This window comes from Xenopus laevis, chromosome 8S (genome assembly GCF_017654675.1).
Source record: "Xenopus laevis strain J_2021 chromosome 8S, Xenopus_laevis_v10.1, whole genome shotgun sequence".
Lineage (NCBI taxonomy): Eukaryota > Metazoa > Chordata > Amphibia > Anura > Pipidae > Xenopus > Xenopus laevis.
Window position 1 is genome coordinate 87,990,107 of NC_054386.1, and position 19,705 is coordinate 88,009,811.

The 19,705-nt window shown below is 42.9% G+C and overlaps 2 protein-coding genes across 6 annotated transcripts in view; one reads left to right on the forward strand and one right to left on the reverse strand.

Annotated features, from left to right (window-relative positions):
• The window catches only part of LOC108700312, a 782,191-nt gene that overhangs the window by 405,834 nt on the left and 356,652 nt on the right, over positions 1-19,705 (reverse strand). The window lies entirely within an intron of this gene.
• Positions 1-19,705, forward strand: part of npas3.S (neuronal PAS domain protein 3 S homeolog) — a 334,397-nt gene that overhangs the window by 202,774 nt on the left and 111,918 nt on the right. For all 5 annotated transcript variants that reach the window (XM_018233393.2, XM_041575379.1, XM_041575378.1 and 2 more), the window contains one exon: positions 7,667-7,749. In XM_018233393.2, coding sequence (XP_018088882.2) covers positions 7,667-7,749 — 83 coding nt within the window. The remainder of the gene's footprint in view (positions 1-7,666; positions 7,750-19,705) is intronic.

Genomic DNA, 19,705 nt, shown 5'->3' on the forward strand with positions numbered 1-19,705 from the left:
GGTACAAGAACATTTATGGCTCCTTGCTAGTATTAATTAATCAATGAATTTTTCTATGAAAAAAATGGTAAAATAAGAGCTGCACATACTGTACCTTTGTGATGGAGGAGCTTATACCATTTATTTTGCAGTTACCGCCTCAGTTTTTCAGGTGTGGTCTCCACTCAATGAAAGGAGATTGGAGACCTCCTGAAATGTTGAGGTGGTTGAATAAATGGGTTAAGTATATGCAGCAACTCATTTCAGTTTTGGAAAATAACACAAGTACATAAAATAGAAGGCTTTGTTTAATTTTAGACAGTTCTGATTTATCTGCCTTTGTACTTGTCATTCAGACTACAAGACAACATACTATTAAAGGAAAGTATGGGCTGCAATTAATTGTTATGTTGGATGTTGCATTTGTATTTTATTGAAAGTCCATAAAAATTAAAATCAGTTTAGCTGACCGTTTTCCTCCAATACTGCACCCCCTTCCCGAATTCCTTTATTCCGTCTCCATGCTGCCCAACTACCGAATTCTGTGTGGGCAGCAAGGGTTGCTTAGTAACTTCAAGACTCAAACATCTATTCGATTCAATGGGAGATTCTTCTTGCACTGAGACTTGGCAGTTGGAATGGGCTGTGGGGAGGGGTCGTGTAAGAGCACCCCTACCCTTCCAAGGAGAATGATGTCTGTATGAATCCAAAATGAGGGATATTTGTGTTGCTGCAGTCCTACAGCTATCTATCTCCACTTGCACCAAAGTGGTAGATGATAGATTCACATATCAGGGGTTGCACTTATGGTGGCCATAGACCCACCTATAATGTCATACAAAACAAATTTTCATATGATGTTGAGTGAGTGTATGGTGGGAGATGAGCTGACCGATATCGGCAGAAGACTTGTATATCAGTTGATCAGGATAGCCAAAATTTTTTTGATTGGGCGCCTTTGAAGGCACCTGAACATCAGCCATTGTTAGTGTTAAAGGAGAAATCAACCTGTGCTGGTTAAAAACCCTGGAACACCCACCCCAGGTAGACCTCCCTCCCTTCTCCCCCCAGGGGAAATGCCCCATATTCCATACTTAGCCCTCGGTGCAGATTCTTCCAGCAAAGTTCCACGCATCCATCTTCCACGTCTTTGGTTAGCTGACTGAGAGATTGCAATTTCCGTGTAATTCCACACATGCGCAGTTGTTGCAAACCGGCAAACTGCTCCAACTGTGCATGCGCAGAAATACCGATCTCCCAGTCAGCTTACAGAGGACGCGGAAGATGGATGCGTGGAACTTCGCTGGAAGAATCTGCACCGAGGGGTAAGTGTAGAAGCATTTCCCCAGAGGGGTAGTTAGCCTGGGGGGAGGAGGGAGGTTTACCTGGGGTGGGGGGTACAGGATTTTTTCCCCACTGGTTGATTTCTCCTTTAAATCATCAGCGATGATTCATCTCTACATGTGTTTATTGAAACAAACGATCTTTCCTGGATTGTAATTGTAATGTCTATGGTCACCTTTAGAAATACTTTGAACAGAGAAGTCATCGGGTTTGTTCCGGAACACACAAAGTGCTGATTGAAGAGCAGTTTAGCCTGTATATATACATATGCTTAAGTAGGTGGAGAAACAGGGGTTGCCAAAAGGTAAATACAGGAGATGGGCAAAGTAGAATACATCTGTTGGGAAAATTAACATTTGACAATAACAAATAACAAGCCACATAAAAAGAGCAAATCTGACACATCTAGCCATTCACACGTTCACCACATGCTTCGGGGCAAACCATTTGCATCTGAACGTTTTCCATTTGCATATAATGCGTCTGATCTGCATAAATCAACTGCATTTGAAATGCCTGCTGGTGGCCCACCAGTCGCTGACGCTGGGATTCCAGGTTCAAGGTCACAGTGAAGGCAACACAGGCCAATGTGCCGGAGAACAGATACACCGAGAGGTTCCTCCAGCTGAATCTCAGTAGGACTTAACACTCAATCAGGCATTTGCTTTCTGCCCCCAAAAGTGTTTACTGTACCGTAGTGTTTTTTTTATTTTTTATTGCGAGAGGTGGATTCCATTTTTTTCTGGCCAACAGAGTGATTATAAACATTTCACCATGCCCAGTTTTAAGTACAGGTATAAGATCTGTTATCCAGAACCCGTTATCCAGAAAGCTCTGAATTATGTGATGGCCATCTCCCATAGACAATCAAACAATTCTATATTTTCCTCAGTAGGCACAAGCAATTACTTTTATTTTGATACCTCGGGTGCACCTCCCCGTGTGGCCGCAGTAACATTGGAATTATGGGGCGAGGGTTGCATTATGGTTACAAAACATGGCAATGTGCACAATGCACTTCCTTTGTTTATGACTTCATATTGACATTGCTTTAATTGTCTACAGAAAAAAGAAATGCAATGTGGAACTGGAAAATATGCTACTTTATTACCACTTCATTGTAATACAATACTACTCATTCTTTATTTTCTCTCTCAGTAAATACATTCAGCCAAGTGCTGCGTCCCAGGTACAACTTGGAGACATTTCTGTATACTCAGTCCTTTGAGATCAGTGATCATAAACTGAAGTTTTGTTAGGAAAAAAAAAAAATACTTTGAATGGATTAATTCAGATCCTAATATCTCAAACCACACAATTTAATTACTCCTCTTTAATCAGAACTTGGCGCTGTGGCTCTCAGGTGTCATATTAAATTTAGAATAATGTGGAATGAGCTGCCCGTTTTGCTAATCCCATGACCCAGTTCACAGATCAAAGCTTCTTCCGGTATCTGCTTCCCTTGGCCCTGTGTTATTGAATTATTGAGCCATAAGGTGTTCCGAGTGAGAGATATTCAGTTAGCTGATCCCAGGACAGCAAAAGGGCAGTCTCCAAGGATGTTCTGTTAATGGACCATGGTGTCTACAAAGAAGTAAGTCTACAGGTTTTCATTCACCAGACCCAGATGGCTACAGTGGGTCTAATCTAATTCTCTTCAATTACAAAAATACTGTGGTTGCAGAGAATGTGACCAAGAAGTATTCAGTTATTGTGCCGGTGGGATGCAGAGAACTTGAATTGCAGTTGCTGAGAATGTCCTGTTAATGCCAAATGCTTAGCCCAAGGGCATTTCTTCAGAGTGTGAGATGATTGCTTCATGTCCATCTAGTCTGCAGATTGGTGGACCATGGGGAATGCAATTGGCCAGACTTACAGCTGTACATGGATCAAGGTGTTTATAGATGGCTGTCATCACGGGGTTAAAGATGGCCCTGCAGTTCTGAGCTCCTGAACAGTTGGAGGGTGTTTGAAATAATTATTCCTGTATTTTTTAAGTAATGGGGTAGCGATGGCCTTGGTGACCCATAACGCTACATTTTGGTATGAGCCATGCAGGGCTTACATACCTCCGGAAACAGAGGGATTTGAACATTTTTGACCACGCCCGTTTTTGTGACCACACCTAATTGCCATGTCCATTTTACAAAATTTGGCAGGTTATGAAAGTTTGGACACATTTCTGTGTTTTTGATGCGTTATTACAGTTTTGCTAATGAAGGTGAATTGCCCTTTAAATTGTGTTAGTTCTTATCTGAAACTGTTACAAAAGTATGTTAAAGTATGTATTCTCCCAGCTGTCAAAAGCGGGACTGTCCCACTCAAAACGGGACGGTTGGGAGGCATGGGCTTACCTTGGTGTATTTGATTATGAAACAATGGCAGCTGCAGAACATCTGACTTATACGTGTGTTCAGCAAAGCATAGGTATCTATAAAGCCTCTCATGTCAAAAAATGGGAATTGGCCAAGCCAATGAATAATAAATATCTCTCAGAGCCTTTGTGCCATATTTAACTTTTATTAATTATCTGGGCAATTCTGATCTTAGATGGGAGATAAAAACACACAGAAACTAGGGATGCACCGAATCCAGGATTCGGTTCGGGATTTGGCCAGGATTCGGCCTTTTTCAGCAGGATTCGGATTCGGCCAAATCCTTCTGCCCGTCCGAACCGAATCCGAATTTGCATATGCAAATTAGGGGCAGGGGGGGAAATTGCGTGACTTTGTCAGAAAACAAGGAAGTAAAAAATGTTTTCCCCTTCCCACCCCTAATTTGCATATGCAAATTAGGGTTCGGATTCGGTTCGGTATTCGGCCGAATCCTTCGTGAAGGATTTGGGGGTTTGGCCGAATCCAAAAAAGTGGATTCGGTGCATCCCTAACAGAAACCTTCATACTGACCAGCTAGTCTACATCTATCAGACTAAAAGTCCCATAGACGCAAAGATCTTTCTTTGCCGAATGACTAATTTTAACGAAATCCGACCAATCCGTCAAATTATATGAAGTTAAGGTGGCCATAGACGTAGCAATTACAATCTTTCTTGGAAAAGATCTCTCCAATATTCAAGTCTTCTGCCGATAATGGTCGGCTCGTTTCCCAACATACACGCATCGAGTTTCGTACGAAAATTTGTTTTGTGCGATATTATCTGTGCGTCTACACGTCCACCTTTAGGCAGTGAACATGCAGTGGCGTAACTACCGGGGGGGCAGCTCGCGCGCTACTAATTCAGCCGGTTCCGGGCGTACGGGGGGGTCCCGGCTGCGCATCCCACGCCAGGGTCCGCCCCCCTCTATTTACGTTGCTGTGAACATGTCATACAGCTGTGTGCGGGATATGAAGCAATTCTGACGTGCAGTCACAGGCAGTAGGAGCAGAGGTAAATGAGATGTGGAACAGAATAGTTAATTACCCCTGAACAGCAGCCTATCCTTCAGCAGAGCAGATTGTCTTCCAAATCAGCATATCTCAGATGTACAAATCGCTACTGATAAGCGTAAATGCCATTGAGCTGCTGTGAAATTCCCCTAGAGTGTGTCCAGTCCACCGGAGAGAGACATTTACATCTCAGCCTGCCAAATGTAAAGAAAGCGCCAATCTTCTCCTTCCCTCGAGGGGGAGACAAGCGATATACGGTGGCTCGATTGACTTTTTCTAATGTAGAGACCCATATCACTTCTTTACCTTTATGGCCACAGCAAATGGTGCATCTCTTTAAGCTGGGATAGGGTTAAACACACTGCATTCTCTATCTCACAGAGAAGTCCTATAGTACTGTGCTTCTGTCAATGTTTCCAATCAAGCATGAAGCTCTTAAGCCCCTACTTGGGTACAACAATAAGAAATCAGCTTTTTTTCTATAAAGCAAACATATAGTTGGCCCAGTTGTTTTGTATTTGGCCCTATCTTGTGTCTTACTAACAGTATTTCTTTGTACATATTTCTATGGACATAGCCAAGTGACATAGCCCCTTCTGTCCATTCGCACGTACAACAAACACTAGAGTCCTGCGCGCGTCCATTTTTGGAACCCGTACCCACAACCTGCAATCCGCAACCCGGACCCGCAACCCGCATTCTTACCCGATTGGACCCGCTGCCCGACCCAACCCGCAAGTACCTTATCCACAACCTGGACCCGCTGACCATCAAGAATCAGGAAGTGTTGTCATTGTAAACCGGAAGTGACATCATCGGAAGTAGATATGATCAGAAAAAAGGATTAAAAATCGATATCGAGAAGACCCGCGGCCCGACCTGCAAACCCGCAGAACCACCGACTCGCGTCTATACCCGCATCCGGAACTTCTACCCGCAGGGTACCGCAGGTTTTTGCGTAAACAGTGGGTATCGACCCGCTGCAAGACTCTAACACACACCCCATCACAAATTGAAGAATGAGCTTTCAAGACTTCTATTTGATAACCTATATACATAAGTATGGCAAGGTTACACCATTGCTGGGTCTAGTCCAGTAATGGGAAAACAGCATATTTACATATTTATTTATGGGCTTGCAGGCACCATTATAATCTTTGCTGCAAGTGAATTTGACCTGAAGTTTAGCACTAATTTAAAAGTGAAAAAACTCCTCTCTATACGGTTCAGTGTCAGTACTCAAATGTACATCTATATTTTCTCATCTATATCTGAACTAGCAAATGTAAACCACACGTAGTTATTAGGAGAACTTATTATGCAGTTTAAAAAAACGACGGCATAATACACCACACATCGCCACACTTCGCCGCGTAAAAATTTTTTTTTTTTAATATGAGTTTTTTCTCGTGTGACTTCCACCAGAAGCAATGTAAAATAGCAGCATGATTTAGAGAGCTCAGGAAAGAGCCGGGCCCCCCTTGAGAGCGCTGAAGCTTTGCGGCCAATTTTGAAGTCCCGAACAGCCGAAATGCGGACCAGCTGAACAGCCGAAGTCCCGAAGCGGCGAAAAGACCAGAAGTCACGAAAACAGAGGAAATTTAAGTCCTGAAGTGGCGAAAAGAGTCACGATAGGAGGCAAAGACCTGAAGCCATGAGTTCAATTCTACTGAACACCAATTTGTGGTTTTTTTTAAACCCCTGGCCACCAATGTATTATTTTAATATTCTATAGGCCCCTGCCACCAATGTTTTGTTTTAAAAAATATTCTTTGGGGCCCCAATTTATTTTAACTTGTAAGGGGGGCCCTGGCGCCAATGTTTTTTTTTTAAATATTCTTTGGGGCCCCAAATTTTTTTTAACTTGTAAGGAGGGCCCTGACACCAATATTTTTTTTTATCTTATAAGGGGGCCCTGACCATCAATAGCTTTTTTTATAACTTGTGTGTGGGGGGGTTACTTTTTTAGCTCTGATGTCTGTGTGGTCTTTTAACTGTGATGTAGAGGGGGCAGGATCTGGGGTGGGGCTTGGGTGCTAGGGTGGGCGGGGCCCAGGATGGGCTGGGCCCCGGGGACCCCAACAATTTTGTTGTACGTAGGGTTGCCACATGGCCGGTATTATTACCAGCCTAGCCGGTAAAAATGATGGTTGATCCCAATTTTATTAATAGGGAAAAAGTATAAATATATAGGAAGGCCGGTATTTTTTTCCAGAAAATGTGGCAACCCGAGTTGTACAGGGGCCCTGGTAGTGTCTGTCGCTGATTGACACTTGTAACAATATGGTCTGGCTGCCTGAGGAAACTGGTAGTTCCGCGGTTATAATACATTCATGTTACTGGACTATATGTTATCCTTGGACTGCTCCAACACCCATCTTTGGGGAAGATTTAGTAAGGGCGAAGTGGCTGTCGCTAGCGAAAATTCGCCAGAGATCCCTTCCGCAGGGACATCCCCAATTTAATCGCACCGAGTGCCATCCTGTCGGCGGTTTACATTTTAGCTGGAAGGAAGGCAGGGGAGGCAGTTTGGGCAGATAAGTCGCCCCGAAGAAGAGATTTGTCGCCGGGCGACTAATCTCCCCGAATCTGCCTGTGTGCCCTGACCAATGGGTGTTTTTTGTTATTGGCATTTTTTTCACTGAAAATTTTAGCTGCAAATTTGCTCATCACTAATGGAAAATAGATGGAAGACAGATATATATATATATATATATATTTATATATATATTTCTTATGTATATTTGGATAAAATATTTATTTGGTGTGAGGCTTTCATAGAGAGTTCTGCAAAGGGATATTGTTGGACTAAAACATTCAGCAGCCAAAGCCTCTTGGAGGTTACTATGAAATTGGTTTTATTTGTGACTCTTATTTGTTCTATTACACTGGTTTATGGGAACTCAAAATCAAATATGTTCACTATTACAGGTTATTCATTTTGCTCTCTCTGTAGTTCTAGGGTCCCAGCGGAGGAGGAGTCCCAGCTCTCTGGCGATGGATGCTTTCGAATCTCATCTGGGGAGTCACATTCTCCAGGTAAGAAAATGTTTTTGTCTTTGGGCTCATGACATGGAAGTTTTCAGTTCGGGACTTGATCGAGACCAGCCAATGAGAATGGAGAGATTTGTCTGTGGGCCAATGACATGATTTCATTGACTTGTAGAATACCATATATTCTTTATCTACTTAAGTCTACTAGTGGCACCCCTCCTACTTCTACCCACATACTAACATGTTTTTTGGGAGAGACAATGTAATAACCAGTACAAGTTTGCTCCAGTTCTAGTGCCACATAACAACCAATCACTGGGCAGCATTTACACTGCTGTTTGAAAATGATCATCAGATTGGTTGCTTTGGATGACTATGCCTAAAGTAAACTTTTATTTGTGTGAAATCTTAGAGCTGAGCCAGTGAAAACAACACTGGGGTATTTGGGTTCCTTGCCTAAAATCACATCTGTTAGCAGGGTCTTAACTACAGAGGAAGCAGACACTGTGGCTGCAGTAATGCCCAGGTGGTATAGGGGCCCCATGAGGCCCTAATTCATATACAATTTCAATAAATATTGGTAAACTTTTAGACATTTTGGGGGCCTGAAAATAATTTGCAGTGGGGCCCAGTACTATTTAGTTATGTCACTGTCTGCTAGAAGCAGTTTAAAGTAGAAGGAAAGGCTAAAACTAAGTAAGCTTTATCAGAAAGGTCTATATAAATATACCAGTAAACCCTCAAAGTAATGCTGCTCTGAGTTCTCTGTCAAAAGAAACACCACATTTCTTTCCTTCTATTGTGTACTCATGGGCTTCTGTAACAGACTTCCTGTTTTCAGCTTAAACCTCCAGGGCTAGGGCTTGAGCATGCTCAGTTTGCTCTTCTCTCCCTTTCCCTCTCCCTTTTCCCCAGGGTCGGACTGGGGGGGCCAGGACGATCCAGGAGATCTGGAGTGGGGGTCTGGCTTGGCGGGGGCCTATGAATGAGGGCCGGGGCTCACCGGGTTTTTTCCCGGTGTCCTGCCTGGCCAGTCCGACCCTGCTTTCCCCCCCCCCTCTTCCCTGCTGTCATCTGAGGCCAGTGCTGTAATTGAGCAGGGAGAGACTCAGGCAGCAAGTGATGTCACACTAAGCTAATATGGAAGCTGCTATCCTAACAGACAGTAAGAGCTTCTAGAGCTGTTTACGCAGGGCAACTTCTATGAAATATTTATACCCATTCTGCTTTTAATAGAAACATGGCTTCAAGTATAACTTTAAAACCACTAAACTGTAAATAATGTGAATTGGAGGTTTCATATAATGACATTTTCTTTCAAAAAATCCTGTTTGGTTACATAGAGTCAGCTGTCCCACAGTTCTAGTGTGAATAGGATGGAGCCTGTTTCATAAAAATGCTAGCGTGTGTATGGATTGATCTCAATGATACAGCTCATTTGTCAGAGATAAGAGGAATCAAAGGCAAAGAAATGTTTTTGGTTAAATTTTAATCTTTCACACTTTTCATTTTTAATCTCAAAGTGTAGAGTAATGAAATAAAGGAGCAGAAAGATTAACTTCGGAACTGGAAGAGCTGTACATTTGATCTGCTCTTTTATTACATACAGTATAGTAATGTAACACTTGGGTATCTCTCTCTTCTCTTTCTGTTTTTTTTAATTAGCTGGTTTTGATTTTGAGTTTCAACTACCTTGATCTTCAGGTATTAAATAAGGATGCACCGAATCCACTATTTGCGATTCAGCGAGTCCCCGAATCCTTTGTGAAGGATTAAGCCAAATAACGAACTAAATCCGAATCCTAATTTGCATATGTAAATTAGGGGAATGAAAGGGAAACCGTTTTTACTTCCTTGTTTTGTGACAAAAAGTCACGTGATTTCCATTCCGCCCCTAATTTACATATACAAATTGGTATTTGGTACGGTCAGGCAAAAGGATTCAGCTGAATCCGAATGCTGCTGAAAAAGACCAAATCCTGGCTGAATCCCGAACCGAACCCTGGATTCTGTGCATCCCTAATATTAAATGATTATTAGTAGGGATGCACCGAATCCACTATTTTGCCTAATCTTTCGTTCAAAGATTCAGTCGAATATGCATATGCAAATTAGGGGTGGGAAGGGAAAAAAATTTTACTTCCTTGTTTTGTGATAAAAAGTCACGATTTCCCTCCCCGTCCCTAATTTGCATATATGATTCGTTTCGGACGGGCAGAATTATTTGGCCGAATCTGAATCCTACTGAAAAAAGCCGAATCCTGCCCGAATCAGGAACCGAATTCTGGATTCAGTGCATCCCTAATTATTAGTATTTAGAAAAAAAATTAAAATGGTCACATTTCAGTGAAACACAATGAACCTTGCCCTTTGGTGGTAAAAAAACAATTATTGCTTTATAGTAACTCTCAAAATATATATCAAGGAGGTAAGAGGTTATTTTTGCATATACAGTATGTATGTATGTATGTATGCTTAGCGGTAACGATCCGAGGGAGACTCCTGAGCACATACCCACCTAGAAAAGACGACTAGGGAGTGTCAGTATCACTTTAAGTATGACTTCTGTCATGTTCAGCACCAATAGGCCCAGCAGACCAAGGAAAGCTGCTGCTAAGGCCCAGGAGTAGAGAATTTTGTCCAATTTTTAATGTTGGTGGGGGTTGAAGTTCAGCAGCAGGGCTGGATCTCAGGTTGAACAATCTCATTCTATAGCTTATCTATGTCATGAGTCAAAGCCCTCTGGTGCTACTTTATAAATTCACTGAAGACCTATGTAAAAGCATAGAAGGCATCATATTATTTTAAAACCTTGCCAATTCTCTGATAGGGTGAAAATAACACCGGACGGCTGTATTTTTCCTGAGCAACGATTAGTACAGTGCCCTTGAGAATTTGTTTAGTAACCCTGATAGGTAGGCCCAACATGTAAGTGGTTAAATGAGGCCAGACGTTGTTAATGAAAGGGTTAATCCTGCACTGCTCTTTCCCCGTCACTTCTGATCAATGGGCAGAAGAATGGATGGCTGCAGCCCCAACGCTGACATTTAAACCAGGCGTCTGCCAGTGATTGATAAAGTCCCGCAGGCGGCTGAAAGGCATGAGAGGGCAGGTACGGGGTGGGCATGCTGTGGAGTATCTCCATACCCTGTCCTTGCAATTTGCATTACCCTGGAATATCCAGTCCTAGTAGAATACCCAGAGATCTTGTTTACAGCGGTTATCGTAACCAAAAAGACATTAAGTAAGATTGGGTTGTTGTGAAACAATAAATTCTGTTCTTTTTTTCCAGCATGGGCTGCCCACCTCTGACTTGTGCCTGTGCTGGGAAGCAGACACCCCCTCTCCGCCTTCAATGCTTTTCTGGCATTTAGAATTCAAGTGCTGTCAAGTGCTGTGTAATTCAGTGTACAGTTCAGGAGGGTGCTGCATGTATTCACACATGATTTGTCCTGACCCACACCCTCATGTGCAGATGAAAATGAATAGAAACCCCTACCCAGTACCCTACATAGTCAACACCTGTAAGTGCCCCCTTCACTCACCTATAGGTGCAGAGTAAGTGCAGTGAAACTCATGGGCGCCATCTTCTGGCTCTTCGGATTTCTTCAGTAAGTGAGCGCCATATTGATGCTTGCGCAGTTGGTTCTGGTTCGTAGCAACTGCACATGCTCCAAAAGTTGCGGAAATTGCTGAAGGGAAGAGGACCTGAAGAAATCCAAAGAGCCGGAAGATGGCGCCCATGAACTCTGCTCCTCGGGGAAGAGCAGGGAGGGGGGACTATGTAGGGTACTGGGTAGGGGTTTTTATTAGTGGGGGGTTGAGTTTTCCTTTAATTAAAATAAGAAGCTGTCAGAGAGCCCAGAACACTAATGATGTGCGGGTCGAGAAAAACGACCTGAATGCCTCCGATCCTTGCGCATCTGCACCCGATTTTCGGTTTCCTTTTATAGACCCACGCCTGCCGCCAATGATATCACAAAAGGGATGGAGCGGGCAAGCACGCACCTATAAAACTAGAACCCGGCAGTGTGAACCAAAAAAGGGGCAGCGATGGTAAACCCGCAGGTATGTGGCCGGCCCGCACATCACTACAGAACAATGACAAGCTGCACTTAGATACATTTCTAACAATTCAAACTAAGCAAAGATACAATTGTAACTATTTAAGATAAGCAGGTCTCTTGGGGAACTGAGACTAGCTATTAGCTATTAGCAAAACTGTTCAATGTGTTCAAACTTTCATAACCTGCCATATTTTGTAATATGGACATGGTAATTAGGGGGGTGTGCCCATAAAATGGGCATGGTCAAAAAAATGTTGTTGCTCTGCCGCTTGCCAGATCTTTCTGTCCCTCTTTCCCTTTTTTTAAATGTTGGGAGGGATGCAGATCTTAGGCAATTTAGTGCTGTTGTTGGGCACATAGAAGAATTTTTAATTGGGTGCACATAGGGTGACTGTGCTTGGCAGTGGCGTAACTATAGAGGAAGCAGACATGATCTATAGCCAACAAATACCCCCCCTTCCCCAACCGCACTCTTACCTGTGGCGGGAAGCAGAGAACGCCGGCACAGGGTGCATAGTGGGCGGAGAGTCTTCTGGGGCTGGGCGGAGTCTGGATGGGAGTGGGTGGAGTCCTGGTGAGAAGTGGGTGGAGGCAGGAAGTGGGCAAGAGGATGGGGATAGGAGTGCACTGGGCCCCTCTGAAGAATTATTTGCACGAGAGGCCGGCAGACTCTAGTTACGCCACTGAGTCTATGGGAGATGGCCATTCTGTAATTCGGAGCTTTCTGGATAACGGATCCTATACCTGTACAAGGAAACCACATAACCCGTAGTCTTTACTATTGATAGATTTGCTCAAGCAGACAGTACTTAGTGCTGTTATCTGGGAACTGGGTGATGAGCCTTTCAGGCAACAGTGATTCCGAGTCCTGGTGTTTCTTTGGGGAGTCCGTCTAGTCCCCTGTGTTTCCTAAGTCACCCTTCTCTTGAGCTGGACCCTGCAGGTCTCTGTCAGATCCTCACAGCGGGGGCTGATTTGCAGAACAAAATAGCACCTGGAAGGGAAAATCATCCCAAATCACCGAACTAAAGATAGAAAAATGGCAAAAGTGAATATATTTGCATATGCAAATTAGCTTAATTGATCCTGCTCGCCTCTACAGGGATTTTTCATTACAAACTGGAGTGCTACATTGTTCGGCTCATATTGAGTAATTTACTAACTAATGAGACCAGTTTGCACTAATTTGCATATGATAAATGGTCTTAATTGCAGTAAATAACTTAGAGGCATAATTAAAATTGCTTAATTTTTCCATGTTGCGCGGCTATTAAATCCACACGCGGTCAGAGCAGGGAGACCTGTGCGTGAGTAGCAAAATCAGAACACAGATTCAATTATAGGGCAAAGGACACTCAAACAAACCACACTATGGGGTCAGTTATACCTATTAACATATATTTACAGTTTGGCTGGTGTAAGTCCCACACATTAGTATTTGGCGTATGTTGTCCAAGTAACATTTTGAAAATGGTATTATTATAGTAACCAATCAGAAGGTAGAATTTATTGGTCGCCTGTTTCAAAGCCAGACTGATCTATTAGTTGCTTTATGTTTCTAGACTTAAAGGGATGCTGTCATGGGAAAAAAATGAATCAGTTAATAGTGCTGCTCCAGCAGAATTCTGCACTGAAATCCATTTCTCAAAAGAGCAAACAGATTTTTTTATATTCAATTTTGAAATCTGACATGAGGCTAGACATACTGTCAATTTCCCAGCTGCCCCAAGTCATGTGACTTGTGCTCTGATAAACTTCAATCACTCTTTACTGCTGTACTGCAAGTTGGAGTGATATCACCCCCCTCCCTTTCCCCCCAGCAGCCAAACAAAAGAACAATGGGAAGGTAACCAAATAACAGCTCCCTAACACAAGATAACAGCCGCCTGGTAGATCTAAGAACAACACTCAATAGTAAAAACCCATGTCCCACTGAGACACATTCAGTTACATTGAGAAAGAAAAACTGCAGCCTGCCAGAAAGCATTTCTCTCCTAAAGTGCAGGCACAAGTCACATGACCTTGGGCAGCTGGGAAATTGACAAAATGTCTAGCCCCATGTCAGATTTCAAAATTGAATGTAAAAAAATCTGTTTGCTCTTTTGAGAAATGGATTTCAGTGCAGAATTCTGCTGGAGCAGCACTATTAACTGATGTGTTTTGAAAAAAACATGTTTTACGATGACAGGATCCCTTTAATGTGTATAGAAAGAAAGAGAAGAGTAAAACCAACAAGAATTATAAGAATAATTTTTACTGTTATCAGTCTGTGTACTTATTTACTCATTGCCATGTAATTGCCTGCTACTTACACAGCATTCTATATCTCCTAAATAACTCTTCTACTGCTGCCAGATCTCTCCACCATCAGGACACTGCATCCTAATCCCCTAACTGCCAGATCACGGAATTCTGATCCCTTCACTGGCAAAACACTGCATGTTAACCAGTCTGCTCACTTGCAGCATACTTTATATGAGAGCTTTTATTGCCAGGTCCCTGCATAATGCTTTCAGATCACAGCATGCTAATCCTCAAACTGCCACATAATAGAATATGCATTGCTGTATATTGATTCTCACTGCCAAATCCCAACAAGCAGATTCTCTTAATGCCCGATCACCGCTGTGTGTGCGACTTTTATAACCATATTATATCAGCATATGGAATGGTTAAATTATTATTGTTTGATATATAGAGAACAGACTTGTCATGCAGGGGGTGCAGATACCTATAACATGATCCCAGTACCCTGCTAGAATTCACCGGCTTATCCTATTAGGAAAGACTTACCAATTACAGAAAATGAGCCCACAAACCTGCTCTCATACATTAAAGACTAAGATCCCCCTTCACCTGTGAGCGGGTGGAAAAGGAAAGGTGATCTTTGTGATCCCCCCCTGGGAGGTCTGCACATGCTTTCTCTGCCTGCTTTTAAAGTCTAATAGCATTTAAGGTTATTATCAGTTTCAGCTCCACGGCAGAGGTCAGAGGTCGTGGCTAGCAGACACCGACTCACCCCGTCCCCGGCAACTCCTTGGCTTGTGACTGACAGTAATCAGTCTGGCTCTAGCCTCTAGAGGAGGGGAGACGAGGGAGGGAGGTGGGTCCAGAGGTCGGCAGCGGGCGAGATGCAGCTGTCATTTTTAATTATCTAAATGATATTCAGAGAGCAGAGCATCTTGTCTGTCAGCCCAGGCACATTAGCATGGCAGTGTTTGTGTAAAGAAGAGGGGGCGATATAATGCGAATTAAGAATTCAGACAAGAAGAGTGAATAGCTGCATGAATTATAAATGCCCCTCCACATTCTCGCCTGAACCACCTTCCAAATTCGCCAAAAATAGACAGGAGAGGGCAGTATGTAGTGAGCAATGTGGCTGCATTTCTACCAACAAGACTGTCAGCTCTGCATCCAACTATTTCCCTCTTCCAGGTGCATATACGAAGCATGATGTATAGCTATGGTTCTGCCATGGAACCGATCTATGCTTCCCATGATAGGGGTGTAGGGGCTTTTTCTGTATATATAGTGAATAAAGTACCCCCTCTTGCAAAATATAAAGATATAGAAGAATTGTGCAGGCTGATTTATTGAATATTTCTGCAAAATCCTAATAATCACTCCTTTCTCTTCCACTTTCTGCTCCCTGAATTCCCACCGGCTCTCAGCTCACTTGCACTGTAGGACAGGAACCAATCAGCAGCTAGCAGGACCTGATAGGGAGCTGAAGCCTGTCTTTGACATAGCCGGGCCAGACCGGCCAGGTGCCCTAGGCAACCTGGCCGGCTGAGGTGATTGCTGATTTTACTTTCTTTAAAGAAAAAGAAATCTATCGCCAATACACTTTAATTAAATAATGTGGACTTTTTTTATAATGAACCTGACTGTATTTAGTGAAATTCCCCCTTCGTTTTACTTGCTCTGACAGCTGCAGATAGGAAACTTCAGACGGTCCCTAACTGCTCTTCGGGGAAACGATCATACTTTCAAATGACAGGGGGTAGCCCCCCACCTTACTTCCCAGAACTGGAGCGGCTTTGTTTGTTTCCCTGTAACAACTGTGTAGATTTGTATCCACAGACCCAGTGCAGTCTGTATATTCTGATTATTAATCAGTCTTGCTGTATCAGCTTCTACGGCAGAAATGATTTGACATGTGCTGTTTCGATCATTTATGACGATCCCTAAGCTTAACCTCCCAACTGAAGCCCAGACCACACTGAGCATGTGCGTAGTCTTGGTATTGCAAAGATGTTTAACAAAGTTACAAGATGGTGACCTCCTGCTGTCAACTTTGAAAACATAAATCATTTGTTTAATTAGGCTTCTGGAGCAGTAAGTTCATGTTTATGTTTAGTATACAAAATACAGCATTTCTATCATAATTCTATTTTAGACTTTAGTTCCCCCTTAAAGTCTACTAGAAAATCAGGTAAACATTAAATAAACCCAATAGGCTGTTTTTGCCTCAATAAGGATAAATTATATCTTACTTTCAATCAAGTACAAGGTACTGTTCTATTATTACAGCGAAAAAGGAAATTATTTTTTAAAATTTCGATTATTTGCATAAAATGGATTCTATGAGAAACAACCTTTCTGTCATTCGGAGCTTTCTGGATAATGGGTTTCCGGATAACAGGTCCCATACCTGTACTGGAAATGTTAGGTGTAACCTAGGGATGGCAAGGTGAAGTGTGGACAAACACGTGGCTCTTTGTGCTAGGCTTGAATCCAGGTTTGCTAGACTATAGTGAAACTTTTACATCGTATTTTTGGGGGTGCAGTTATTACCTAGTTGTTCTGAATATGTGTATTTCCCTTAGTTCTTTGTGAATACATTTAGTGCTTTTCTTCTGAATCTTTACAGTAGTAGCCTGCAAGCTTTTCCATTGTCAGAGATACAAAGTAGTTTAAGCAGGGAGGTCCATGCTTAGCGTTGCACTGGGTCTCAATGAGCTCTGGGTCTATTTGTCTCTGGTGCTTCTGGGGTCACTTTTTGGCCCCTGTTGTACACATGTAATAGTGAGCAGGACTTTGTATGGCAGGAGCACCCATACTTTATTAATACGGGGTCTACTTTTAGTGATGTTGTCCCATAATGATCTACATCCATAAAAGCATTGTTAGCAGTCAGTAACTTCGCTTGCGAAAGAGACAGACACTAGTGATTTTTCGCACTCTATTGCCAGACAAAATTTCACTCTGGTGAATGGACGTTACGCCACAAATTCACTAAGATGTGGATTTTACTGAACGTTCTTTCGCCAGACTTGCCTTTACCAGCTCAGACCAGGCGAAGTGCATTGGAGTGCATAGATCTTCTGTTACTTACATCATATTTTTAGTGGAAGAGGTTTCTAAGTCCCAAAAAACGCTGGCGTCTTCCTTTTTTCTGCTGCAAAAGTCCTTAAATTTTTTTTTGGGTAACTTGGTTCCCCCATATATTTCCTAACATATGGCACATAAACTATACACTGGGCTCATGTGTAGGGCAATATAACAACTCTATTTTATTTTATTAAGGTTCCCGGGACTTGTGTAATGTAATGTATTTGCTGCAACATATAAGTCCATTCAACTTTATAATTTCCCACCGTATGCCAATTAGCCTGAGTGAAGACCTCTATCGAAGTTGCGCTATCCATAATTGAATTGAAGTAACAATAGGGAAAATTCACCTGTGTTCGGTGCCCTGGATGCAACTTTGCATTTTAGTAAATTAGCATTGTCTGAGCAAATTTTCGCCTGGCTGCGAATCCGCCGCGGGCGAATTTTTGCCGCTTAGTAAATTACCCCTAAAGGTCTACTTTTTGGACACCCCTGCTGTATGGCAATACTCTATGTCTATGTAGAGAGCACATTATTGTGTGCTGGGGTCACAAGTAGTGGAACATGCCATCCCCGCTGTCCATGGTCCTGAATAAAAACATCTAAACTTGTCCTGGTTAGAAAGCTATGTGGTTGCAAGCTGCCGGTACCTATGGCAGGTAATGGGATCCCATTTTCCTCTGCATCCTTGTCTGAAGCGCAGCTTTACTGTCTGCAAATGCCTCTTTGCATTCAGCTTCGCAGCCAAGTGAGGCCATTTTTTTTCTCCCCCGCACATCTGCTTGACAGCCCCTAATAATAACACACAAGGACAGTCTGATAGAATGAAGACAAATACTGCCACTTCCCTCAGAATCCTAATAGCCCAGGGCTGGTGGGAACTTCTCATTTGCAGGCAGTGCTGTGTATAGGCAAATGGCAGTACTTTAGTAGTAATCATGTGCCAATATTAAATATGGCTGCCTCTAGCACAGTCAGTGTCGGACTGGGATGCCAGGGGCCCACCAGAAAACCTTAGACATTGGGCCTATTGGAAAACCATAGACCACTTTTTAAACTATTATTCCTCCTCTCCTCTCTCAAACTCTTTATTCTCTTAGTCTTGTATTACTTACTTCTACTTCTACACTATATTCTTCCATTATTAAGCATTTTTCCCCATAAAGAAATAGGGAATGACCATGAAATAGGCTAAATGGTTAGAAGCAAGAGGCCCACTGACACCTGGGCCCACCGGGAGTTTTCCTGTTATCCCTGTAGGCCAGTCCGACACTGGAAGCCAGTGTTAGCCACTCCCTGTTTTAGACCACACCCACTGTAAACCACACCCATGTTACCGCAAGACCACATCCACATTAATAGCACACCAAAAAACCAAATGGTTGGTGCTCACTGCAGGGAGGGATGTCACTCATATGTGAAAAATGTTAAGTCATATTAAGAAATATCCTTAAATCCATATGCCTCCTCCTCCCCTGTGTATAATACAGTATCCCCAGCATATGATTAAACACCTTAGGGTTTTATTTTCAAATGCTAACAAACCCCCAGAACAAATACCAGGCTTGTGTTCAATAGGGATCATAGGACAGGCAGAGTATGACACACACAGGGAGTATAAATCAGGCAATGTATGGCGCACACAGTGAGCATAGGGGAGGCAGAGTATGACACACAGCTTGATAAAGAGTGAAGTGCCACTCGAAACGTTGCATGCTTATGTGGCCCCAAGATGAAATAAAGGCAAATTTTAATTAAGATTTTGGAGTGTTGTCTGTAGAGAGAAACATGTCAAAGTCAAGTCACTGCATTTTAACAATTTGCCAAATCTTTCATCTCAATTTCTTGCCTCTTTGCATTTTTAGAACAAAAGGAAAACGGCCATTTTAACTGCTTGGGTTGTATCAAGGACCAGAACCCCGAGAACAGCAGCCTATCAGGTAGCACCAGTTCAGGCATAATGTTTAGAGTGGTCCCACTAGCACCTTTACATAGCCGCCCCCCAACCTATCCATAAGGGCAGGCAAGCTAAAGCAAAATAAGTGGCTGGGGGGGTGGTACCATACAGCTAGCCACTTGAATTGTAAAATACCAGCCAGGGCATGCTGGGGGTGGGCTGATGACATAGAAGTGTTGGAATAGTGATGTAAGTGGTAGAGCAATTACATTAATGGGAGTGGGGGTGGCATTACCAGCCAGATGCCAATCTTATATGCAACAAATAGAATAGAATAGAAATAGAATAGAGCTTGTAGAGTCAAATAACCCACAAAATCTTCTACGTGCCTCGTCCCTAATGCTCCAGAATAGCATGTCGCCTATTCATTTGTTCCACCCTAAGCCTGGGCCTTTGTGGCCTTGGCACAAATCTGTGTCTGTCCCTACAGGCCACCGTATCAGTCACATGATTGGGTTTTTCTGATAATAATGATATTTACAACACTATTCCATAAGCTGCAAGAATGGGCCAGTTGTAGCCAAGAAGCCCTGTCTCAGAGAAAGACCTGAGCTACAGAGAACACATCAGCTAATGCAAAATAAACATGTTCCCAATGGGTGTTTGTCCTGCAGTGAAAAACACACAAATATTCCACCTAAAA